The 25,167-nt window shown below is 52.2% G+C and overlaps 8 protein-coding genes across 8 annotated transcripts in view; 5 read left to right on the top strand and 3 right to left on the bottom strand.

Moving 5' to 3' along the window:
- Window positions 1-1,012: 1,012 nt before the first annotated feature.
- PpBr36_07263 (uncharacterized protein) lies at window positions 1,013-2,700 on the top strand (the record flags this gene model as incomplete). Its single annotated transcript, XM_029894401.1, has 3 exons — window positions 1,013-1,417; window positions 1,511-1,725; window positions 1,794-2,700. The coding sequence occupies 3 exons, from the start codon at window positions 1,013-1,015 to the stop codon at window positions 2,698-2,700; spliced, it is 1,527 nt and encodes a 508-aa protein (XP_029748633.1).
- On the bottom strand, window positions 2,409-3,020 carry PpBr36_07264 (uncharacterized protein; the record flags this gene model as incomplete). Its single annotated transcript, XM_029894402.1, has 2 exons — window positions 2,409-2,610; window positions 3,016-3,020. The coding sequence occupies 2 exons, from the start codon at window positions 3,018-3,020 to the stop codon at window positions 2,409-2,411; spliced, it is 207 nt and encodes a 68-aa protein (XP_029748649.1).
- A 753-nt stretch (window positions 3,021-3,773) lies between these two features.
- PpBr36_07265 (uncharacterized protein) lies at window positions 3,774-5,861 on the top strand (the record flags this gene model as incomplete). Its single annotated transcript, XM_029894403.1, has 3 exons — window positions 3,774-4,415; window positions 4,511-5,652; window positions 5,735-5,861. The coding sequence occupies 3 exons, from the start codon at window positions 3,774-3,776 to the stop codon at window positions 5,859-5,861; spliced, it is 1,911 nt and encodes a 636-aa protein (XP_029748648.1).
- A 757-nt stretch (window positions 5,862-6,618) lies between these two features.
- On the top strand, window positions 6,619-6,762 carry PpBr36_07266 (uncharacterized protein; the record flags this gene model as incomplete). The annotated part of the gene is made up of 1 exon (XM_029894404.1): window positions 6,619-6,762. The coding sequence occupies one exon, from the start codon at window positions 6,619-6,621 to the stop codon at window positions 6,760-6,762; it is 144 nt and encodes a 47-aa protein (XP_029748156.1).
- Window positions 6,763-8,326: 1,564 nt separating this feature from the next.
- On the top strand, window positions 8,327-14,758 carry PpBr36_07267 (uncharacterized protein; the record flags this gene model as incomplete). The annotated part of the gene is made up of 4 exons (XM_029894405.1): window positions 8,327-9,004; window positions 9,440-9,718; window positions 9,798-14,499; window positions 14,598-14,758. 4 exons carry the CDS (start codon window positions 8,327-8,329, stop codon window positions 14,756-14,758), a joined length of 5,820 nt encoding a protein of 1,939 aa, XP_029748153.1.
- Window positions 14,759-18,347: 3,589 nt separating this feature from the next.
- On the top strand, window positions 18,348-20,125 carry PpBr36_07268 (uncharacterized protein; the record flags this gene model as incomplete). Its single annotated transcript, XM_029894406.1, has 3 exons — window positions 18,348-18,431; window positions 18,542-19,376; window positions 19,464-20,125. 3 exons carry the CDS (start codon window positions 18,348-18,350, stop codon window positions 20,123-20,125), a joined length of 1,581 nt encoding a protein of 526 aa, XP_029748632.1.
- A 478-nt stretch (window positions 20,126-20,603) lies between these two features.
- On the bottom strand, window positions 20,604-22,660 carry PpBr36_07269 (uncharacterized protein; the record flags this gene model as incomplete). Its single annotated transcript, XM_029894407.1, has 6 exons — window positions 20,604-20,896; window positions 21,063-21,911; window positions 21,991-22,180; window positions 22,278-22,296; window positions 22,389-22,502; window positions 22,587-22,660. The coding sequence occupies 6 exons, from the start codon at window positions 22,658-22,660 to the stop codon at window positions 20,604-20,606; spliced, it is 1,539 nt and encodes a 512-aa protein (XP_029748631.1).
- Window positions 22,661-23,972: 1,312 nt separating this feature from the next.
- PpBr36_07270 (uncharacterized protein) overlaps window positions 23,973-25,167 on the bottom strand; it is a gene marked incomplete at both ends in the record, with an annotated part of 4,082 nt that continues 2,887 nt past the window's right edge. Inside the window, one exon of the mRNA XM_029894408.1 lies at window positions 23,973-25,061. Within this exon, the coding sequence (XP_029748521.1) occupies window positions 23,973-25,061 (1,089 nt within the window). The remainder of the gene's footprint in view (window positions 25,062-25,167) is intronic.

A 25,167-nucleotide genomic window follows, 5' to 3' on the forward strand; every position in this document is an offset into this window, starting at 1 on the left:
CATTTATCTTCTTGAAAGCAGTCTAACGTGGGTTTTCACTTTGAGATTCTCGACGCTCCTTGATCGGCCTTTTTTCTGTTATCTATACAGCCTTCTCTTCTCAGGTGGAGATGTTGGATTCGTTAGGTTTTGGCTTGGTGGCCATTCCCTCCTTTATTGATTATATATTCCATATGTCCAATTTCATCCGTAACATATGAAGCAGTGGCATCATGTTGGATTAGCCGAATTAATAGCAGAGATGTTCGTGGTTTGTTGCTTGTTGCTGTGACTTTGCAAAATGCACATGTGGGCCCATCGTGAAAGTTGCCGCTGTGGTATTTGCACCGACCTGAGCGCGCGCAGTGTATTTCCCTAGGCACAGGAGCAAGCTTGAATGCAGTTAGTCGCTTAAAGATGGCATGTCCTGCGCGTTGTCAAAGAGGAGAAAAAAAAAAAAAAAAAAAAAAAAAGAGGAAAACACAAGCTTGATTATGTTCAGATCCATTCAACCAGCCCCCTGTTCGCCAAGCATTTTAAACTGCTGCCTGGAACCGCAAGTTCGATCCTCTCGACATGCACATGCCCCGTCCGCAGCCTGACCAATCTGCTGTCTGTACTTTGTACGTTTTTCTCTGTTCCGATGCAAGTACCGGTGCGACTGGCTGTCGTCTCATTGTTCACACTGCTATCACAAGTAGCAATTGCTGACGCAGCGCATGCCACGCCGCCAGTGGTTGTCGACTTTTAGCAGCCTTTCCTGGAGGCGGCCTCTTGGAAGTTCAGCTTTGTTGACGGAGCCAGCCGGACCCGGTGGGCGAGTTTTGGTCGTCTCTACCGGACGGAGCCCTCTCCCCCTCCTCATTGCACTCTCAGTCGCGTTCACAGACCGTGGATGGCTCACGTGCCACAAACTGCGTCGCGAATTTCACCGTCGAGCCCGAAATAAGGCCCGGCATGAAATTAGCAGTAGGAGTATCCGTCAATTCTCCGTCATAGGCCCAAGAGACACGCCAATCGCGTCGGGCCCACCATGAGAAACACAATGAGAGCGATCACGAGGTTGCAGACCCCGGCTCCTGTGTTACCGTCCCCGGAGAACGCAGCGGGTAACAACACTGACCTGCGATGCAGCAGCTTGGCCCCGGCAACAACAACACTTACAAGGCCGCAGCTGTCGGCGCGGTTGTCCACTGCTGATGCGAACAAACAGACGGATCCGGGGATGGACCCCCGCTCACGGCTGCCTCGTGAAGAACTGGAGGCTCTCGATAAGCCAATCATCGACAGATGGTACATAGCAAAGGTTGTTATGAGGGTATCGACCACCTGTTTTGCTGCGGCCATGGTTCCGGTGCAAATTTACCGGCAACCCTCGATGAGTATTCTCTATCCGGATATATGGTCATTTATCAACGATATTATCCAATATGTGCTTGTAAGTATTCGTGCCAAAGGTTGCCAGTCCGGTCGGTTATATGGCAATGCTCACGAGAGAGAGGGACTTGGCTAACTTGACGTATCCCACAAGGCTGCGGCGATCATGAGCTGGAATAGTGCCGAGTTTATTACCATGTGTTGCCGAAAAGGCCGTGGAATACCCGCCAAAGCCCATATATTCCTTGACGCGTTCATATTCTTGCTTGGCCTGACTGCTGTTGGGTACCAAATATTTATTCTATTCCTTCACAATTATGGATCGTATGAATATTATCAGGCGGCGATGCCCCTAACCGCATTGTCAAGGTCAGTACTCTCAACGGCCCCTCGTTTAGTGACATCAAGCCTAACTCGAGAGATGTGTTGGGGAACAGTCTCTTCCACTTTACACTTTCCATACGTGGTTGCGTCGATAATGCCTTTCCTGGGTCAACACCCAGAATAATGTACCTGATTACCGGGGAACCCGTCGTCGTTCTGCCCGGGCGGCGCGCCCCACGACCAACGCACGCAGCTGATGCCCGTGATGTCGAGATGAACAACCAAGGCAGTGCTGCTTTCCAGAGAATGACGCAAACTGCACTGCCACCACTCAGCACTGACGCCGGGTCAGTTCGGACAGCGACGGCACCAATATCGTCTCCAAACACATCTGACTCTCCGAGCAGAAGTCAACCTGTGCTGCCAACGTTGAACACAGAAGTGAACCGCCGTGCTGCGCCGCCGTGGACTCCACGACCACATGTCGCTACAGCCGATGCGTTATCCCCGGACACCATGGCGCCCGCAACGGCCTTGACGGCAGATGGGTTCCGAGATTATACGTCACCTATCGCCGCAGGAATGCCGGCGGGTCAAAACATCTCACCGGTACAATCTCCATCAGCTTCTCCCGCAGCAGCGACGCCAGGCCGACATCAAAGATACAATAGCGGCACCGATGGCGGCCGGCCACGGAGGAAGCCTGTACCACGGCGGAAAGGAACGCACTACGCCGATCCATGGGGAGCTTCTGGGCCCGAGTACGAGCCAGACGAGGCCGAGAGGCTGCGTGCGGAGAGAGGCGAAAGACAGGCGCAGTGGATGTCGCTGGAGGGCATGGGCCCGCGAGGCGGCGTGTCGGGCGCGAAGAAGAGACCGGGCAGTGTTGAAGAGCCCAAGTCGCACGAGCGTGCCGGTAGTGACGCGGACCTAACCAAGATGTCAAGGTTACCAAGCCAACATTCTAGTTCACAGGCTGCTGTTTCCGACACGGTTGTCACGGAGAGCAGCATTAGATAGACGCTCCAATAATGATAAATTGTATGTCTGGTATAGTAACGCTTCGGATGGCAGGGGGCACACCTATTGTCAGTCGGATGAATGTCATGGGCAGAATGTTGAAGAAAAAAAAAAAAAAAAAAAAAGAGAAAAAAAAAAAAAAAAAAAAAAAAAAAAAAAAAAAAAAAAAGAAAAAAAAAAAAAAAAAAAAAAAAAAGAGAAAAAAAAAAGAGAAAAAAAAAAAAACCTAGTTTGGCCATTCAACATCCCAACTAAAACGCCCGGTGTATATCACTCAATGCCATGGGCATCGTCTAACTGATGTGAATGCCGTACTGCATTCCAGCCCCGTGGCTGTTGAATTCCGTAGGGCTTCTGAGGTATAACAAAGAACCCCTGGCATCTTCATCACTAATGCCAAGTACAAATCCATACTGTATCCAGTGGGTTTGCGGGGAGTCACTCCCAAGCTGACGTCACTTCGCGTTCCACCAGATTCACAAACAAAAGAAAGCCTGCCAGAAGTGAGGTGAGCTGTGACCAATGTTTGGAGTGATATCCACAGATTCAAAATAAGAAGTCGCATAAAAAGAACGCGTTTGGTGTTTAGGCCCAGTGAGGTGGTTACGTTACAACTTAGTCGAACATACTTCAGCCCTGACGAAACATCTTTGCTGGAGAGGTGGGTAAGGTGGTGAAAAAAAATTAAAAATATTCCACATCCATGATTCGCCACAACTCGGGACAATAGCAATAATTTCTTGCACCCAAGACCCACCAGACTGCTATCGTTCGCTTATCGGGTTGGGCAGCACAGCCTGTTCTCTGAAAATTTGAGGAAATTTGACCCCTCCATCCTCTAAGAAGCGAGTAAAATAATCCCCCACCTACAACACGTCAATACTGGGCAGGGCTCCGTCCATTCAACCGTAATTCCTCTCATCCTTTCCTTTCCCTGCCGTTTCCCTTTTTTTTTTCTTCTTTTTTTTTTTTCTTTTGTGTCCATTATCGATTCTGGCTCCATCTAGGAAAGACCCAGATAGTTCCTGAGCACTTCTCTTGGACTCTTTTCAATCGAGCATAATCAGCCAAAAATGGTGTCTTCGTCAAAGGAAAAGAGACTCGCCAAGAAGGCTGCCGAGGGCAAGGAGCCCAAGAAGACGGTTGCCTCTCGCTCCAAGGCGGGGTCCAAGGCCGGCTCTAAGGTCGCTAGCGCCACCGGCTCCGTCAACGGCGATGAGCCCGAACTCGATGCCAATGGAAACCCCATCGTGAGCGACGAGCCCGCGACAGGCGCCGACAAGGCCGACGAGGTCAAGCGCCTGGCAGACCAGATGGACAAGCATGGTCTGTCCGACAGAGTCACCACTGGTGTCCTGGCCTCCCTCGAACAGAGCAAGGATGTCAAGATCACCAGCGCCAGTCTGGTGTTCCACGGTCGCGTCCTCATCACCGACACCACCCTCGAGCTCAACTTTGGTCGCCGGTACGGCCTGTTGGGAGAGAACGGATGCGGAAAGAGTACCATACTCAAGGCCATCGCCGCGCGCGAGTACCCCATCCCGGAGCATGTCGATATCTACCTTCTCAACGAGGGTGCACCGCCAACTGAGCTCGGCGCCCTCGAATGGGTCGTGACTGAGGCCGAGAACGAGATGAAGCGTCTCGATGCGCTGGCCGAGAAGCTGTTGGAGGAGGAGGGCCCAGAGAGCCCCGTCCTCATGGACCTTTACGAGGTAAGTCACAAAACAGGTCGATGGTCGACGGTCGAAAGATGTCCATATACTCAAGATTAGTGGCTGACTGACCTTTTTTTTTTTTTTTCCAACAGCACATGGACAAGATGGACCCTTCCACCTTCTCAACCCGTGCATCTCTTATTCTTACCGGTCTCGGCTTCAACAAGCAAACTATCAACAAGAAGACAAAGGACATGTCCGGTGGCTGGAGGATGCGTGTTGCTCTGGGCAAGGCTTTGTTCGTCCGACCTTCGCTCCTACTTCTCGACGACCCTACCGCACATTTGGATCTGGAGGCCTGTGTGTGGCTCGAGGAGTACCTCAAGAAGTGGGACAGGACACTTGTGCTCGTCTCTCACTCCATGGATTTCTTGAACGGTGTCTGCACCAACATGATCGACATGCGCATGAGGCAGTTGATCTACTACGGTGGTAACTACGACTCGTACATCAAGACGAGGTCCGAGCAGGAGACCAACCAGATGAAGGCCTACCACAAGCAGCAGGAGGAAATTGCTCACATCAAGAAGTTCATCGCCAGTGCCGGTACATACGCCAACTTGGTCAGGCAGGCCAAGTCGAGGCAGAAGATTCTGGACAAGATGGAGGCCGATGGCTTCATCCAGCCCGTCCACCAGGACAAGGTATTCACTTTCCGTTTCGCCGACGTCGAGAAGCTGCCCCCTCCAGTCCTGTCATTCGACAACGTCTCTTTTGCCTACTCGGGCGAGGCCAAGGACGATCTCTACAAGAACCTCGATCTCGGTTTCGACATGGACTCGAGGACAGCACTGGTGGGCCCCAACGGTGTCGGCAAGTCAACGCTGCTGCGCCTCATGACGGGCAAGCTGTCTCCCCGTGAAGGTGCCGTCACCAGGCACACCCACTTGAAGATGGGTCTCTACTCGCAGCACTCGGCTGAGCAGCTCGACCTGACCAAGTCTGCACTCGACTTTGTGCGTGACAAATACTCCTCCAAGTCTCAGGACTACCAGTACTGGCGTCAGCAGCTCGGCCGCTACGGTCTTACTGGTGAGGCTCAGACTTCCCTTATTGGCACCTTGTCGGACGGTCAGAAGAGCAGAATCGTGTTTGCGCTGCTGGCCATCGAGAGCCCCAACATGTTGCTTTTGGACGAGCCCACAAACGGTCTGGATATCCCAACGATCGACAGTTTGGCAGATGCCATCAACGCCTTTAGCGGTGGTGTTGTTGTCGTCAGTCACGATTTCAGGTAAGTTATATATTTCTGCCGTTGCTTAATATCTTTTTGTTACGTTTGAATGGAATACTAATGACGTTGATTCCCACCTTAGGTTGCTTGACAAGATTGCGAAGCAGATTCTGGTGTGCGAGAACAAGACCATCAAGCCTTGGGACGGCACGATAGGCGAGTACAAGAACTACCTTCGCAAGAAGATGTTGGCGGCCGGTGCTGTGTAATGGGTTTGTTTTTAACTCGTCTCTCTTTTTTTTTTATTCCCATGTCTCTTGTCTGTTCTCCTCAAGAGCTAAAAAGTGCTTTTTTTTGGCTGCCTTTCCTTCTCCTTTGGCATGGGCAGGGATGGTTCTTTTTGTTTTATGAGCCCTACGAAAGGAATGTTACTTTTTTTTTATGTCTGCCACATAGATTGGGTCGTCTGATAGAAATGATGACCAGCCCTGCTTTCAATTAGGATTAAGATCCTGAACCGTCGTCATTTTATTGTAAAAAGTGGCAGAACGCGATAATTGAGAATGTGCAAAATATTAGGTTTGGCATAATGTTCTGTTTTGGACGATTCGTCGCCCCAATTGGAAGCTCGTCGAGGCGAAACCAAACCTTAGCTGATGGCGGGCAATAGCCCCACTCAAACCGACCGCACAAGCATCACAATTATTTCCGACGAGCAAAGACGAGTTCGGACAAGATGGATGCATATCCGCAAAATTTGATGCAATGGCATCAAGTGCGACCCGAGAGAATCCACAAATGATGAAATGAAGAAGATGTCATCATGCTGCAGGCGATGGCAATTGTAGCGTTATCTCGAAATACCCTGGATGTTATTATCCCGACTGTTTTGTGATCACAGAAGATTATGACTGATGTCAAAGTTGCTGTATGCAAGTTTTCGCTTGGTCAAACCGGGAACTGGCGATAATTCCGAGGGTTGGATTTTTGAGTGGGAAGCCACAGCCGCAGGTGTCAGGGGATAGCATGGTTGTGGTGTGGGATTGGACGGTCTGGTGTGGACCCAGACTAGCCAAAGAGGAAGGGTGTGGAGGTGTGCACTCTGTCAAGTTGAAAACACCAACGGCACAGCGGGTGATACACAGATCAGCATCAAGCGAAAAGCATTAGACCAGCAGACCGGATTTTTTTGTTTTTTTGTTTTGCATCGACATGAGAGTCGAACAACACAGACAACTTGTCAAATGGGTCTGATTCTGTGTGGCCAAAATATAATTGCTGAACTTTGAGGCTGCTGTCTGACTCTTGATCACAGGCAGAGAGAAAAAAAAAAAAAAAATTTATTCCGCTGCGACATGCAGATGTTGGTCAGAGTGTCTTCCCCGAGCTTCGTAGTTTACTCGACTTGATTCTATCGCGCATGGTGGTGATGGCTCGATTACTGACAGTGGGCGGGCGGTATTGCCGGGTCGCGGATAGCGGGTCCTATTCTCTAGTCTTGTCTAGGGTGGGATTACCCTGCCATGTTGACAGGGATGCTTTGCCTTTTCTGGGGTGGTGCTGCTAGGTTTTGATGGATGCGTTGACACTGTGGATGGATCACCTCTCTCGCGAGAGGTGAGCAGGTGGCAGAGAAGCAGAGGAACGGCTGCAGATTTGGGGGGAAATCGGGACAGCAGAGAGTGGCCAAATCGAGGTAGCAATAATTAGATAATTGATTTTGATGGATCTAATCGTGAACAACCAAACACTTTCTCGCCAGCCCTCTTGTCGCCTTCAAGATTCCATTTCTCGACTCGACACCAAAGCAACAGAGCCATTCTGCACTCGCCATCTTGAATCCATCGCGAGATCAGCCACACTATCTTCAGCAGTCTGTCTATCGCCGCTGCATCGCCGAGTTGCTTGTCTGTGCTCAGTGATGCATCGAGTACTGCAGTCCATCGCAGGAACTCCTTGAGGTCCGAGATCTTCTCGACAAGAGAAAACAAAAAGTCGACCTTATTTCAAGATCCGCTTAGGCCTTGACCGCGCCCTCCAAAAAATCTCCCCGCGTCGCCGCGCTCCCGAATCTCCAAAACGGCCAAACGAGAAGAAGGGCTAGATTACGAATTTACCGACAACGGGATCGCGACCGAAATCCCCGGTAATGCCCAGACTCGCGCTCTGCTGACCCCGTTATCGCCAAATTCCCATTTCCTAAAGTTTTCCTTTCCTTTTTGTGATTATAACCCAAACAAAAATCACAAGTTGGGAATCACCCTTTACGCGTCTACTGCCATCGCCTCCGCAAAACCCCGGAATTCCTCGGCACCGTCTCTAGAATCGCGCGCGCAACAGGGGCCAAAAAGTTGCAAGCTGCGAAATTCCCACACGCCGTCGCAAACCTCGATTGAGCCCACACAAGCAAAACCAGGTTCGCAAGCAGCCACAAAGCTAAAAAGAGAGGGAAGCGAGTAATAAAAAAAGAAGAGAAAAAAAAAGAGGGCAAGAAATCGCAAAACAAGAAAAGACAAAAATTCGCCCGAGCCAGTACCGATGGGTTGCATGTGGAGATAAATAGGACTTTTTTGATACATCGTTGTTGTGAGGGTATCGAGGGCAGGTCTGAGACCCTCGATTGCCTTGCCTCCGGGGTAGAAAGATACAAGACAAGCAAACAAACAAACCGGGGAAAAAGACACGGGCGTGCAAAGCAAAGCAACCAGCCAGGCAATCAAAAGCCCGGGCAGAAATGGAACCGTCAAATTTTCATTCGACGGTGCTGGCCCGTCCACCTGGCATGTATGATGAGGATGATGATCACAGACGGCGCCAACGCGACATTTTGAATCCACCAGCGCCCAGCCAGACCGGTCCAGGTTCTGGTGGCTCTTCCTCTGCTGGCGGTCCACGTCCCCCTTTCAGCCTCCGGTCGCCAACACAATCCGAATTCCATCATCAATCATCACAGCATCACTATTCCGCACCATCGACGGCGTCCGGCCCGCAGTCGACCTACAACGGCACCAACAACGGCGTGCCACAGTCGCAGTCGCAGTCGCACTCGCGCTCCAACTCGCATTCGCGACACTCGTCCTCCTCGGTCCTCCACAGCCCTTACCAACAGGCATCTACAACTTCAAGACCTGCACATGCCCGTGATTTGCATCGGTCGCCTCAGCCATCGGGTCTGCAGGCGCCGCAGCGATCGCCAGGGCTGCACGCGCCGTCGGTATACTACTCCCAAGACTCCCGCGAGCATCATCCGCCTCCACCGAAGCCAATCGACAAACCCGCGTCGAGTGGAAGGAGTTTTTACGACCCTCTAACCGACACGACGACCACTTCGACCTTGGACCGGGAGAAAAGGACCTCGGATGCTGGAAGCTCATGGCACAACGCGACGACAAACGCGGTGTCGACTCCGTCTGTAAGCAAAATTCCTATTTGTGAACCAAACCATCCTGGCCTCATTTTTTTTTTTTCTTTCTTTTTTTCTGGAGCACCCCATTGCCTACCTCCCTCCCTCCCTCAGCTTCCCCACCCGCTCCCAACAGCCGATCAAATTTCATAAAGCTTCAAGTCAGCTGTTATCTAGCGTTACGTGCACTGTCGTGCACGCTATCGCAAAAGCTGCAATCAGAAACCTGCCATGATTGATTGCTTTTTTGGGTTTGGGACAATGGTCCAACGCGACCAACGACACTTTCTATGGTGTCGATGCATCCAACTCGTCATCAACTTAAACCCATCACTCCCATCATCTATTTCGTCGACCTGAATGATGCACACGAATTTATCTCGCACGCCAAATTTCATTCAAGGGAGCCTTTGTCGTTAACAGTGTCCTCTTTTCTGTCCACAGCATCGTGACGCGTACAGCAGTTACTCCAAGCCGGCTGCAAACCCAAGCCCATACTACGGGAACGGAAATTACACATCACCTACGGCCTCAAGTTATCCTCCACGAAGCCCAGCTTCACACCCACAATCAGTGACCACTGGCGCTGCTGAGTCGATAAGCCCCCCTACCCGGCCGCCCCGGATGGCGACGCCGAATATATTGAATCCGACCACGACGACTTCAATGGCTGCAATGTCGCAAGCAGAGTCACCGGCCCAGAAGGCTGCAGTTTCTGCTCCGGTAAGTTATCGAAACACCATTCGGCATGTGACCATCAGGGTCAATCCGATACGAAGCTGACAGTTCCCTCCCAACACAGACACCAAGTCGTGCTGCTGAGCTCATGTCTTTCTCCAACATCCTGTCCAGTTCCGAGCCTGCACCAAAACCCCGGCCGAGATCACCTGTACTCGCCGAAACACCCAGCAAGCAGCCGGAACCCGAACCCGAACCCGAACCAGAGCAGGAGCCTATAGAAGAAGCCTCGAAAGAACCATCACCTCAGCCAGCGGACATGGATGAAACGAGCGATTCACCCCCTTGCCCCGAAAAGCCGGCCGAGGTTGATGCCGAGACAGAGCCTGACGCGGAAATGCATGACGATGTCGATACCGTCGATGGGCTTGAAGAGTCCGAAAAACTTGAACCACCAATCAAGCGCGAAAAGAACGCCAAGGTCGAAAAAGCTCCCAGGCGGCCAAGGGCCGTCGAAAAAGAAAAGAAGGAGCGGGTAACCAAGGCACCTAGGAAGTCGGCAGGGGCAAAGGGTCGTGCATCTGAAGTCAAGGCGGAGTCGACTCCGAAGCAGTCTCGCCGCTCGTCAGGCAAACAAGAAGCCTTGAGTTCATCGCGTGTGCCCGCCAAGCGACAAGCCAATGGCTTGACTAAACAGAAGGCTCAGGCTCTTGAGCAGGAAAAGGCCGTCGTTGCTGAGATGGAGCGACTTGACGAAGAGCCTTTGGACGAGTCTGAGGCCAGGGCAGAGTTGCGAGCTTTCAAGAAGCGCAAGCTCAATCGCCAGAAGGCCCTCGAGATGACGGATATGTCAGCAGCAACGGAATTGCTCCCCTCGCTCAAGGATGAGGCCATCAATCGACACCACAGACGACATGACTTCAGTGCGGAAATGGTGCTGAAGTTGGGTGTCCATGTCGCCCTTGGTAGGCTTCGGTATGGTGATCAACACTACGATGCTGCCCTGAAGGAGGTCCGCGAGCAGGAACTTTTTGCCGAAAAGGAGCGCAAGAAGGACATGCAACGGAAGCGGCGGCGCGAGAAATCCATGGCCGTCACCATTGAGCAAAAGGAAGCAGCGCTTGCCAAGGCTCATGCCACTGAGGACAAGCTGGAACGCCAGAAGCTTCTCCGCGAGGCTGAGCGGGCCAACAAGAAGGCACAGCAGACCAAGCTTATCTTGCAGAAGGGCATCAAGGGACCAGCACGCAACATCACACCTATGGACATGAACCTCGATGGAGGAACCATGGCTACGTTCTCGGCGGATAGCATGGAGCCCGGCAAGGGCAAAGGTAAAGGCCGTGCCGGCAACAGGCCCAAGAAGTCCAAGGAGCAAAAGCAGGCTGAGAAGGAGGCTGCTGAGGCGGCCCAGGCTGCTTTGGATGCCGGCCAGGAGCTGCCATCCAAAGAAGAGAACCCCAAGATCCGCATCAAGGTCAACAAAGGGAAGCTTTCCAAGGACAAGGATAGAGACGTCGATGTTGACACCATCGATGGGGACAACACAGAGACTAAGGACCCAGAAGAGCCCCCACCCAAGAAGAAGGGCAAAGTCGTCGAAGAGGTCAAGGACAGCCTCGAAACTCGATTCCAATCCAAGGGTTATAACCAGATATACGATCAAATCTGGCGGGACATGGCTCGAAAAGACGTCAGCAAGGTCTACAGGCTCGCCACGGACTCCTACTACACCAAGGCGTCGAATCTCAAGAAGACGGCGATACTTGCAGCCAAGGAGGCAAAACGTTGGCAACTACGCACCAACAAGGGCATGAAAGATCTCCAGGCCCGTGGCAAACGTGTCATGCGTGACATGATGACCTTCTGGAAGCGCAACGAGCGTGAAGAGCGCGATCTCCGAAAAGCTGCAGAGCGCCAAGAGCTCGAAAACGCCCGCAAGGAGGAGGCAGACCGCGAAGCTGCAAGACAGAAGAGAAAGCTTAACTTCCTTATCTCCCAGACTGAGCTGTACTCTCACTTCATTGGAAAGAAGATCAAGACCGATGAAGTTGAGCGCAGTACCGATCGTCCCGAGGTGGCGGCCGAGGAGCAAAAGAACAAGCCGGCTGAGGAGAAGACACTCACCGTCAAGGAGCCCACAGGGCCTGTGGGGGCCAAGGTCACGAACTTTGAGAATTTGGACTTTGATGCTGAAGACGACGAGACTTTGCAGGCTGCAGCCATGGCGAATGCACAGAATGCCATCGCTGAGGCTCAAAGAAAGGCACGCAACTTCAACAACGATGACGAGCCTGACGAGGATGGCGAGATGAACTTCCAGAACCCGACCGGTCTCGGTGACGTTGAGATTGAGCAGCCCAAGCTCCTCACTGCTACCCTCAAGGAATACCAACTCAAGGGTCTCAACTGGCTTGTCAACCTTTACGAACAAGGCATCAACGGTATCCTGGCAGATGAAATGGGTCTCGGAAAGACAATCCAGTCCATCTCGGTCATGGCGTATCTCGCAGAGCACCACGATATTTGGGGTCCGTTCCTTGTTGTCGCTCCGGCATCGACCCTGCACAATTGGGAACAGGAGATCAAGCGTTTCGTGCCCGACCTCAAGATTGTTCCATACTGGGGCTCTGCAGCCGACAGAAAGATTCTGCGAAAATTCTGGGACCGCAAGCACTCGACTTATAAGCGTGACGCACAGTTCCATGTCGCCATCACTTCATATCAAATGGTAGTTTCTGACGTTGCCTACTTCCAGAAGATGAAGTGGCAGTACATGATTCTAGATGAAGCTCAAGCCATCAAGAGTTCTCAGAGTTCACGATGGAAGTGTCTCCTCAGCTTCCACTGCCGAAACCGCCTGCTCCTGACGGGAACTCCTATCCAGAACAACATGCAAGAGCTTTGGGCACTGCTCCATTTCATCATGCCGTCCTTGTTCGACAGCCACGAAGAGTTTAGCGACTGGTTCTCCAAGGATATCGAGTCTCACGCGCAAAGCAACAGCAAGCTGAACGAGGACCAGCTCAAACGTCTACACATGATTCTGAAGCCTTTCATGTTGCGACGTGTCAAGAAACATGTGCAGAAGGAGCTTGGCGACAAGATCGAGCTCGACGTCTACTGCGACCTCACATACAGGCAGCGTGCATACTACGCCAACCTGCGCAACCAGATCAGCATCATGGATCTGATAGAAAAGGCCACCATGGGCGACGACAACGACTCGGGCACGCTCATGAATCTCGTCATGCAGTTCCGCAAGGTTTGCAACCACCCTGACCTTTTCGAGCGTGCAGATACCAGCTCGCCTTTGGCATTGGTGAGGTTTGCCGAGACAGGGTCGTTTGCCCGCGAGGGCAACGATGTGACTGTTGGCTACACAACAAGAAGTGTAGTGGAATACAGTCTGCCACGTCTTCTTTGGCGCGATGGAGGTCGTCTCACCAAGGCCGGAAGCGATAACTCCTCGGCAGGATTCAAAAGCCGTTATTTGGGAGAGTTGATGAACATCTGGTCTTCCACGAACATTCGCGAGAGCCTAGACGGTACCGACAACTTCTCATTCCTGCGGTTTGCCGATACCAGCATGGCAGAGGCTGAGAAGGCCGGTAAGACGGACTTGTTTGCTCGTGCCTCTGAACTGGCTCAACGACGGAACCGCTTGGCCAATATGCACGTTGCATATGACGACGACGAGGAGAACAATTTCACCCCAGCTCATGCCCTCTTCCTTATCCGGCAGAGGCAGGATAGCACAGCTCTCTCGGAGATCACATCCGAGGGTGCAATGCGAAACCTAATGAACGTATCGCATGTCATGTATGAGGATGCCAACCTGCCCCGGATGGAGCAGGCTGCCCGTCCGGGTGCGTCTGCTCCACCGATCGAGGTGGTTTGTCACACCTCCAGCACTCAGGTCGAGCGCGAGCGCGTCTTATTCAATGTGCCAATGCGCAAGGCACTGTTCGGCCCCGACCTAGACGAACAAAAGGAGTTTGTGCTGCAAAAGGTTCCGGCTGAGCAACTGCCGCCGCCACCACTGCTTCCCAAACCAGACAACGAGAGGCAGCGTTTCACTAGCATTACGGTTCCTTCGATGCGCCAGTTCATTACTAATTCAGGAAAGCTCGCCAAGCTGGATGAGCTGCTGTTCAAGCTCAAGGCCGGCGGGCATCGTGTCCTGCTCTACTTCCAAATGACAAGGATGATTGATCTCATGGAGGAGTATCTCACCTACCGCAACTGGAAGTACTGCCGTCTGGATGGTTCCACCAAGCTCGAGGACCGTCGCGATACAGTGCATGACTTCCAGACGAATCCTTCGATTTTTGTTTTCCTTCTCTCCACTCGTGCCGGTGGTTTGGGAATCAACTTGACATCGGCAGATACCGTCATCTTCTACGATTCTGATTGGAACCCTACCATTGATTCGCAAGCCATGGACCGAGCCCATCGTCTCGGACAGACAAGGCAAGTCACCGTGTACCGGCTCATCACACGTGGAACGATTGAAGAGCGGATACGGAAGCGCGCCATGCAAAAGGAAGAGGTGCAGCGTGTCGTCATTACCGGAGGTGCAGGTGCCAGCTCAGGAGTCGATTTCTCTGGCCGTAGGGCGCCCGAGAATCGCAACCGCGACATTGCTATGTGGCTTGCAGACGACGATCAAGCAGAGCTCATCGAGAGGCGCGAGCGCGAGCTGCTCGAGAGCGGCGAGTTGGACAAGGTCGCAAAGAAGCGTGGTGGTGGCAAGCGTAAAAAGGCTGTCAAAGACACGGGCGGCGATGGCGGGGGCGTCAGCCTCGACGAGATGTATCACGAAGGTAAGAAGACACTGATGTATTCACTTTGTCGAACGAAGTGGTTCGTACATCATCACGATTACGACACAGACATGCTAACAAGCTTTGCGACTTGATAGGTGAAGGAAATTTTGACGACAATAAGCTCTCTGGGGCAGCGACGCCTAATGTTCCGGACTCAACTGACGCTAAGCCTGGTAAGAAAAAGAAGGCTACGGGCAAGAAAGCCAAGACTACGAAGCAGCGATTAGCAATTGCGGATGGGCAGATGGATATGTAAAAACAACAGAAAAGTAAATTGGGGGGTTGCTCTCTTTTCTTTTCTCCTCTAATAGATGGGATCATGGCTGCCTCTGGTAGCCTTTTTTCATTTCTCTTTTTCTAAGTCTTTTTCTTTTTTATTTGTTGGGCCTGAGGAGATCCACGAGGGAGTTGGGAACTGGCTTGCTTTACTTAAGATGTCTTATTATTGCATATACACACCGAAAGCTTCTTTTTCTTTACTCCTTTATCCTATTCGGGAAATAGCAAGTTTCTCTTTACATCTTGATCTGTTGATTACCTGGTCTATGGCACATCGATGCCCGGCTCATGTTATTGGGCGGTCTCGGGGAAAAGTTTGGGTCTTTTGGGATGAAGCATTGTTGGTGAGTGCCTTGGTTCGTTTTATGACGATGCTCTACAACGAGGACCGTTGATTTCATTCCGACTTTTACTGGGCGGATGAAATTCGAGGATGGATAGACTGTTTGTAATGGAAAACACGCAAGATTAAATCTCAACACTTGATGCTGTTGAAAAAGATGGTTTAGGTTCACGGTATGGATTTGACAAGAGGAAATCAAGTCGGACTGGGAGGGCTCGTATTTGATCGACCCCGAGCCCAGCGGACGGGAGCAGCGTAGAATGCCCAGCCACAGCTACCAGTCGACGATTCAATCAAGAGAAGCGTATGGTGGTATGATGACAGTGAGAAGACCATCTCTGTTTATGCGGTCTAGTTTCGACGGCATATATGAAGTCAGCCCAGACATAGAAGACGCCATCACACCGCTCGTGAATAGAGTCTACGTCGCAAGTTGAAGTACAGAGGTAGCAAGAATGTGGCGACTGAAGTTTTGAAGAATCATGGCTCGCACAACGTCGGGATGGAACATCCTGTACAGCAAAAAGCTAAGAAGCTCGTGACTTTACTGCCATTGCCTGCCAACCAAGCTGTCATGACAAGTCGCTGCAGCCAAGAAAGAAGTGCGCTGCTGCACTGGTCGGCAAGTTCATTGCGGTGAGAGGGATCACAGCCTTGATGCGTCGCTCGTATTCTTCAAAAAGGTTGTCCCCGGAGAAGGTGGGCCGGGAAGGATGGTAAGAAACGATCGGGGGGATTCGTGTAAGACAGCCAAGACCAATATTGTTCAGACCAAGAATATCTTGGAAGCTTCGCCCGCAGTCATGTGCATGTCATAGAAGCACTTTTTTGGTGGCGGGCTAAGCCTTTGCTGGTGGGGTTGAAAGGCTGTTTGTTCTTTTGCCCATTGCGGCCGGGCTGATTTTATTGATCTGCCCCGACAAAGTGTAACAAAGTGACACGATACTTACGATATGCCTTGCGAAAACTAGAGAGTAGTACTGGTAGTATGCACGGATTGACAAAAATGACATCTAAAAACCATCATGACAAGCGGAGTACTTAAAAAAAGAAGGAAATGGGCTTCTGTGTTCTGATGTCTATTTTCTTTCTACTGTAAATCACTCATCCTCTCAACGAGCCACCATCACACATTCCAGGACCGGTAACATTTCAGGATCGATAGACGCACCCAAGACTCCCGTCTCTCACGTCATCCCGCGAAAACGGCACCAGTCGATCAAGCGAGGAACGGGGCAAAGGAAGAGGGATAGCAAACCTCGCAATGCGCAAAACAGCCATGATGGTTTGGCGAGGGACCTACAAGGCCTGGGACGAGGTCTTGTACGGTGTCGGTAAAGCCTACTACAAATTGAGGCGATCAAATCGGTAATCGGACAAGAGCAACCTGAACATCCCAAGGAAAGATGCGGGTTAGGGGTCAGGCCGACACGACCAAATATTACAGATTCTGGTGTGAAGCTGCGTTACCAAACAAACCCGGCCGGCGGGTCGAAGAAAAACAAGCAAACTGGAGCCGCGACAGGAAACCCCAGCGAGCTGGCGAAATGACGGACCTTTCGCAAGATTAGCAGAGATTTATAAGGAAGCAAGGAGGAAGATTAACAAAAAAAGAAAAAAAGAAAAGAAAACGCCGGCAAATTTCCATCAATGTCACGCCAAAGACTAGGCTGGCGCTAGAATGCAGTTTAAAAGCTTTGAAGAACAAGTCTTTTATGCACATGTTCCTCTCCACATTGAATTCGGTCGGTAGTCGATATGACAAGAACGCCAGTGAAGCTGATCATTGATGATCACAATAGTCGCGTATGCCCTAGTTTCGAGCATAACCAGCCACAGATACTTGAAATATGGTTAACCAATCGATATTCCATTGTTTTCTTTTGTTTTGTGCAGACGATTGATGCAATCACAACACGGGGATTGCTCTGCGATTAAATGAATGGACCACAAAAGACAGGTCGCATTTTAGCATTCTCCTAGCCGCTGAAGCCCTCCACACCATCCTGGCTCGATCCCCTATTTTCAGGGGTGAGAACATGTCAGGAATCCAGGAACGAACGGCCCGGCGGGTCCTAACTAATGTGGGCTAGCCGCTTGGGAACTTTCTGGCTGGTTGGTCCCATGATTTCTGGGTTTGACTTTTCTTTAATTTGTTCTGCTGTGTTGTTCACCAACGAGATCAGCCAGTCATTTTACTCATCCTTGAAAATGGTCAATGTTGTATCTCGTAATATTTCTTTTCCCACTGTTTTGCTCACATCCCTCCCTGGTCACTGGGCAAGAATCAAGCTCTTGACATGCTCTCTTGGAATACATCGAAATCCGTCGCGGCTCCAGGGTAGCCAACTCTTGACAACTCTTGAACCTTGTTCCAGCTTTGTTCACTTTTTTTCCCTTTGCGACTGGCAGGTAGAGAGAAAATTCGTATAATTCAATACCTGCACTGTGGCACAGCTTCCTTGGCGAGATGACAATACGGGGCTGACCCCGCTTATCAATAGTCATGCTGCGCAGAGGTACTCCTTGACTCCTGAACAACTGGCTTGTTGACACTCACAAAACGGGGCAATGGGGCGAAGTACCGTCCAACCGTCCAAAGGGACAATATTAGCCACATGTCGCCCCATCAGCGATCAAATTTGACGCTAGACCAGGGGGGGTGCATTTCCCGTTCTAGATTTCCGACCGGGCAGATGCCCGTTCAGTTAAAAACACAGCGGCGCAATCAGGCAGCCGCCTCTTATTGATTCTCATTCTTGAACCTTTTTGTTTTTCTTTTCCCATCGCCAAGCAGACGAGAAACGGGAGCCTTTCACTTTGGGATAGCTCAGCGTTAATCGATCGATTCCTGTCCTTTTGTCCCTCTTTTTGTAATTCTTTGATCTTCATATCCAATTTTTAATCAGTACACTCGCTCACTTTGTCTACCAACTCAAGTCGCTCTTTTTTTAGACTCGCTCGACATCTCCATATCGCGCCCCGCGCTTGTTCTTGGCTTTCCATCAGACCTGTTTCGAATTTCAGGGCCAAGCCGGAAGCAAAAGTCAAGAACGAAATCCCAGCCGCTGGACTCGCAACCAGACTTCCTTGCTAATTTGGAAGAGTAAAATATCTTCGGCGCCCTCCCAAGACTTTTTTACTCCATACCAAGCACACCAAGCATTCAAACTACAGCGTTACTCCGAGCAAACAGCCTCGATCTAATATCACAGACTTCAAGATGGGCTTCACCAAGAGCTCTCTAATCTCGGCCGCCTTGCTGGCGAGCCAGGCTACGGCCACCCTCCAGCCCATTGTTATGAAGGTACCTATAACATGCTCGACATCCTATCTGCAGATGCAGACTCTTCTTGCTCATGGCTGCCATCTTTTGAGAGCACATGCTGATTCATTCTTGATAATGTCGTACCTCAGGGGTCCAAGTTCTTCTACGAGAACGGCACCCAGTTCTACATGAAGGGTATTGCATACCAGCAAGCTGTTGGCGCCGCTGGTGCCGCCACTACTTCAAAAACTTTCATCGACCCATTGGCGGACGAGAAGGCTTGCAAGCGTGATGTGCCCAACATGCAAAAGGCCGGCACCAACACAATCCGTGTTTACCAGATTGACCCTACTGCCGACCACAGCGCCTGCATGAAGTTGCTCGACGATGCTGGCATCTATGTCATCGCCGATCTGGGAGAGCCAGCCACCTCGATCGACCGTGAAGCCCCGGAGTGGAACGTCAAACTCTACGATCGCTACAAGTCCGTTGTCGACGAGCTCGCCAAGTACACCAACACGATCGGATTCTTCTCTGGTAACGAGGTCACCAACCAGAAGAACAACACCATGGCATCTGCCTACGTCAAGGCCGCCACCCGTGACACCAAGAAGCACATCAAGGAAAAGGGTTACAGGTGGATGGGTGTCGGTTACGCAACCAACGACGACGAGGCGATCCGCGACCCTCTTGCCGCCTACTTCAACTGTGGCGATGTCGATTCCGCCATCGACTTCTGGGGATACAACATCTACTCTTGGTGTGGTGACAGCGACTTCACCAAGTCGCAGTACGACAAGCACATCAAGAACTTTGCCAGCTACTCGGTCCCCGTTTTCCTGGCCGAGTACGGATGCATTGATGGTATTGGCGGTGCTGAAGGCCGCAAGTGGAGCGAAACCACGGCCCTCTACTCGGACAGGATGACGGGAACCTTCTCTGGTGGTATTGTGTACATGTACTTCCAGGAGGACAACGACTACGGTATGTGGATTCTGGAGAATCTAGTGTATTTTCCCTCCCCCATTTTGGTTCCATGCCGATACTGACTATTGCGTTTAATGTTTGTAGGTTTGTTCAAGGCTAGCTCCAACGGCGGTGGCAGCACCATGAAGAACTTTGATGCTCTCGTCAATGTTATGAAGGATGTCAACCCCAAGACGGTCGAGATGAGCTCGTACACATCGAACAACAAGCCCCTTGCATGCCCCGGCATCAAGGAGAACTGGCTCGCCGCCGAGGCCCTGCCCCCTACTCCCGACAAGTCCGTGTGCGAGTGCATGACCAAGTCTGCCACTTGTGCCCCCTCGAGCAGCGCGACCGAGAAGGACTATGGCGAGATTTTCAACTTCATTTGCGGTGCAGGCGATTCGTGCAAGGGCATCAACGGCAACGCCACCACAGGCCAGTACGGCGCTTTCCACGGCTGCGACGCCAAGTCCAAGCTCACCTACGCCCTGGACCAGTACTACAAGTCGCAGCGCAGCGCGGCGACCGCCTGCGACTTCAAGGGCAAGGCTACCGTCGTCACCCCGCAGCAGGCGGCCTCAACCTGCTCTCAGGTCCTCGCCTCTGCCAGCGCCGCCGCCGACAAGGCCAACACCGGCGCCGGGTCCCAGACGTCCAAGAACGCTGCGGCTTCGTTCAGGGCTCCGGGCGGTTTCGCCGAGATGGCGCTCGGCATGTACGTTGCCGCTGCCGTCGGTGTCGGTGCGACCATGTTTATGCTGTAAAAGTGTTGTTGGATTTGGTCGGTTGGCATAATCTTTCTATCTCTTTTGTTTTGAATTCTTTTTGCGCTTGATACACCTATTATGCATTGGCATTGGCTGTAATGGGAACTTGTGTAGAGCATCATGTCAATTTGAAATTCTTACAGTCAAAAGAAACGTTGGATTGTGTGTGAGATTGGCACTTGTAGATGAAATCAGGCTTTCCACTTGCCATATGCTGCGTAGTGTGATTGCTGTGTCGATACACGAAAGCGACGGTAAGACTAGCTATGATTGGAGACGGTAAAGCTTGGCTGGGATACAAGACTGTAGGCTGGACGTAAAGGAATAAGGTATGAAATGCGGAAGTAAATACTTTTTCATACGCCAATCCCACAATATGAGAACTATACAAGCCTACAAGCAAGCGCAACATCAAGCTCCGCTCATGAATGATAACGACACCATGTCAGACAAAAGAGATCCCAAGCCCACTTGCTCAATGCCGCCTCTCGGCCACCTCGGTCTGGACAGCGGCCTCCTTCTCACCCTCGGAGCTGGCGCTGCTCAGACCCTCGACGGATCCCATGCTGGGCTCCCAGTGCATCTTTACGCGCTCGCCCGTGAAGAGCTTGTCGATCTGCTCGAGGGTCAGGTTGCGGGTCTCGGGGTAGAAGAGGTAGATGAGGGGCAGGAAGCAAAAGTTGAAGACGCTAAAGTAGATGTAGGTGCGCCACTGGATGTTGGTGATGCTGACGGGGGTGATTTCGACGACGAGGAAGGTGAAGATCCCTGTGGGGAAAGGGGGAATAAGGTTTGTCAGCATGCTTTATATTTTTCTCTTTATTTTTACGTTTGATACACAGCCAGAATGTGTGTTGGCAGCCACACGAATGTTGATTTAAAAAAAAAAAAAAAAACCTCCCCCCCGTGGGCAGTTTTGCTCGCTTCAACTTACAGTTTGACGCAGTGGCCAGCGCCGCGGCCCGAGATCGAATGGCCAGCGGGGCGTACTCGGCGGGCAGAAGCCACGGGATGGCCAGCAGGCCGACGGAGAAGAAGAAGTTGAAGAGGAAGAGCATGACGATGGCGACTATGCCGGCGCTCTTGCTCCCGTCGGCGACGGTGCCGGCGAGGATGGCCATGCAGCAGCCCTGGCCGGCGGCGGCAAAGAGCATGAGCTTGCGGCGGCCGAGGCGGTCGATGAGCCAGATGGGCACGAGCGACGAGAAGAAGTAGGCGACGCCGTTGAAGCCGGCGAGGAGCAGCGAGAGGTCCCGGGTCAGCCCCACGCTCTGCTGGAAGATGACGGGGGCGTAGTACGTTATGAGGTTGATGCCGGAAAGCTGCTGGAAGAACTGGCCCCCTATCCCCAGCAGGGTCCTGTACAGGAACTTTTGCTGGCCGTTGCGCAGCAGGGCCCCGTAGCCCGTGTTGCCGGCGGCCTCGCGCTCCTCGCGGATGGCCGTCTGGATCTCGACCAGGTGCTTGGTCACGCGCTCGTCGTCACGCGGAATGCTCCTGGCGTCGTCCTCGACGGACCAGAGGACGTCCTGGGCCTCCTCGTGGCGGTCGTTGGCGACGAGCCACCGCGGGGACTCGGGGAGGAACAGCACGCCCAGGAACGTGACGATGGCGAAGGCGCACTGCAGCGCCAGCGGGAAGCGGAACTGGGCGTCGCTCTTCTCAAAGGACATGCCGTAGTCGACCCAGTACGACAGCATGACGCCAAAGATGTTGATGGCCAGCTCGACGCATAGCCCCTTTCCGCGCTTGGTGGCCTTCATCAGCTCCGAATGCCAGACGGCTAGACCGCGGATGATGGGGGGGTCAGTTTAGCCATGAGACTGGAAAAGCACAACCCTCCGAAAAAAAAGGAAGCTTACGGATCGTGCTGGTATTCAGGCCGTTCCCCAGCCCAGCCACTATTCGACCAACGATCATGTGAGGAATGGTGCTCGCCGAGGCCTGAAGCGCACCGCCGATCGCTAGGATAATGCATCCTAGCATTATCACCTTGCGCCTCCCAAGGGGTTCACCGATGAACAAGGCGGCAATCGCTCCAAAGAAACACCCCTATCAGACAGCGCAGTAGGTTGGGGGTTGTAAGTCGACTTGTTCTGCAGGAATCCCAAGAAAAAACCATGACCGCGCAAGATGGATGGTTGCTTACTATTTCGTATATGGCGACTCTGTAGCAGAGACAAGATGTGTTAGTGCTTCTGAGACTCGCCTAGTCTAGTGTGATATATGAATGCTCCCCCCTCCAAAAGTCCAAGCTTACACTGTGCCTTGGAGAGAAGCACTCCCGCCATTGAGGGTATCGATCTCCGGGAACGTCCTGGTAAAAGCCGTGCCGGTAAGGAGACCGCTCATGACGCCCTGGTCATAACCGAAACTGCAAGCAATCGTTTATTGTCAACACGGCTGCAAAAAGAGAAAGGGGGGATAGGCTTCTTTGTCTGCTTTGCATGTCACTTACAGCAGGAAACCTGCGCCGGCTGCGGCCGTGATGGCCCAGTTCAGGGGACGGCCGACGAGGGCTGAGGGAGCCATGATACCGAAGCGAGGCCAGATAGGATTGAGGAAATGGAAGATGAGATGAGGAAATAACTCCTGAGATGCGAATCCCTCGGGTTACCTAGTCTAGACTAGTTCTAATTCTGACAAACAAAAGACAAAAATACCCGTGGAACAAAAAAAAAAAAAGCCTAGAAGACTGAAGCCCATTAACAGCACCACCAAGGACCAGACGGGTTTTGATCGAGGCAGCTACACAAAACAAACCACAAGTCACCAGTCTTATATATACACACATCACCAGATGGGCATCGGTTACGAATCCACAGAAGAATCCTTGCAACAATTAGTTTCTCCTCCCCTCGTGTATGATGGGCAAAACGAGGAGGGGCGAGCAACCAAGTTCACGTTTTCCGCATATGTCATCGCTCTCCACAGCAAACCACTGGCGGCCACACCCCCCCTCTCCCAAATTTCCCGGTAAAATGTCGCGGAGACCCCAGGTCGTTGCGGGCGGGCGGGGGGTTTGTGTGGGACCGCAGCACTTGCACCTTCATTGCTCTTGCCGTGCGACGAGAATGCGGCAAATGGTTCCGCATTGGGCGTTTAGTACAGACATGGATGGGATTGGGGAATCTCTAGTAAATTTTTTTTTTTTTTTTCATTTCATAGGGCTCCTTGGCGTATGCAGAGCCACGCAACAGAAGAGGCCGGAGAGAGGGAGAGAGAAAGAGAAAGACAGGTAGCCATAGAAGGGAGGGCCCGTTGATCTGAGCTCAATGTAAAAAGATGAGACAAAGAACTTCCCGGTCTAGAGAAAACAAACGCCCTTGGATAGTACGGCTGACAGTAGATGGGAGATGGGAGATGGGATGCGGAGATACTGGATGGTCGATTCATTTCTCCAAGTGCATACAAAGTCGTGGTGGTTGGATTGTACTCGGGCCCTGATCGGCCAGACCGCCGAGAGAGGAGACTGATGGTACGAGTCAGTAGCATACTTCACTGATCCCTGCAAGGGCAAGACTCGAGTCGACAGAAGAGGGACACGCAGCCGCATCTCCAACTTGTGGTACGATTAGAATCCCAGTCCGACATGTGTTTTTTTTTTCTTCCTTCCCTTCCTTTTTAAATAAGTAGCAACATGCACGCATCATGCCGACCGATATTAAATCGTTACAAATATCATAACCTGACCATGCCAACACCCACCGAAAAAAAAGGGGCCCGCCATAATAGGATGTCACGTTCTTACGTGAACGAAAAGAGAGAGTAAACAAAAAAAAAAAAAAAAAAGCATGTGTTTGCCAACTTCTCCGCCACATACCCGACGGCTAGTTTAGTTGCTTTACTCGGGTCCACCCCACCACTCCCGAAGATCGTCGGCCCTCCATCTCGTCGCCCAGCCGCTCTCCGTCTCGATCCGCGCCAAAAGGTCCAATATCACACGGTGCTCCTCGGGACTGCTCAAGCACCTCCCTGCTATCCATATGGGCTGCAGGCTGTTGGTCCAGCACCCGTGATGCGTGTTGGACAGCGAGATGCCAATGATGCGCCTCGCGTGCCAGAGCAAAGAGCGGCTGTTGGGCGGCAGTCGGGCCCGGGGCGGCCGGTACTGCAGCAGAAGCAATGCCGCCGTGTGGTACACCTGGTTGCCTGAGATGGCGGCCGGGTTGCTAAATAGTAACGTCGGGAAGGTGGTGTCGCCCCTGCCGACCGAGAAGACGGGCTCCATCTCTTTGGGTCGTCGCTCGTACCAATTTTCTACCGCCCTGGCCAGCTCTTCCCATCTCTCGGCCACGCTGGGGCTCCCCGAGTCCACGGGCAGATGGCAACCCGTGCCAGGCCGACCACGAGGCCCCGTGGACTCTGCTGGAGGGGCAGAACCGTGGAGCAGCTCAACGACGTGCGCCGCGAGGAAGACGATCTGATTTGCATACACATCGCACGACGTGTGCGCTTGAAACATGGACAGAGCAGCAGGAAGAGATGACTCGGAAGTCCAGACTCGTGCTGGTATAAGGGTCTTGGTGGACGATATCAAACCTCCGGCCAAGTCCATGCGGGCGAAACACCAGAACAGAGCTTGGTCAACCCCTCCAGAGAATCCGTGAATGGGCACGGCCTGCAGGAGCGTTGCGCAGCCGTCCAGGTGCCTTTGCCAGGCCTTGGGTGAAGAGCTCAGCATCTCCAGGACGCACAGCAGGACGCAGGACGCGATGACTGCCGTGCTACGAGTTGCGAGCTGAGGGAGAAGGTGATGAATGGCTTGTTGGTATAATGCAAGGCTACTCGGAATGGCAAGACCCTGCGGCCCTCTTTGCCTCTCCATTTGCCGAGCTGAGACTGCCATGATAGAGTATTTGAGGTGAAGATGCGAGCTGGCCATCTTGGACAGGCTGAGTCGAAAGTGTTCTTGACAGTCAAATTTATCGAGCTGAACACCAGACGCCGCGTTAGCGGCCACTTGAACATTTTTGTCTGCCGGTAAATGTGCAGGTTTGACACCAAGAAAAGCACACAAAACGACATGGGTGGAAAAA

The sequence above is a fragment of the Pyricularia pennisetigena genome, chromosome 1 (assembly GCF_004337985.1).
Source record: "Pyricularia pennisetigena strain Br36 chromosome 1, whole genome shotgun sequence".
Lineage (NCBI taxonomy): Eukaryota > Fungi > Ascomycota > Sordariomycetes > Magnaporthales > Pyriculariaceae > Pyricularia > Pyricularia pennisetigena.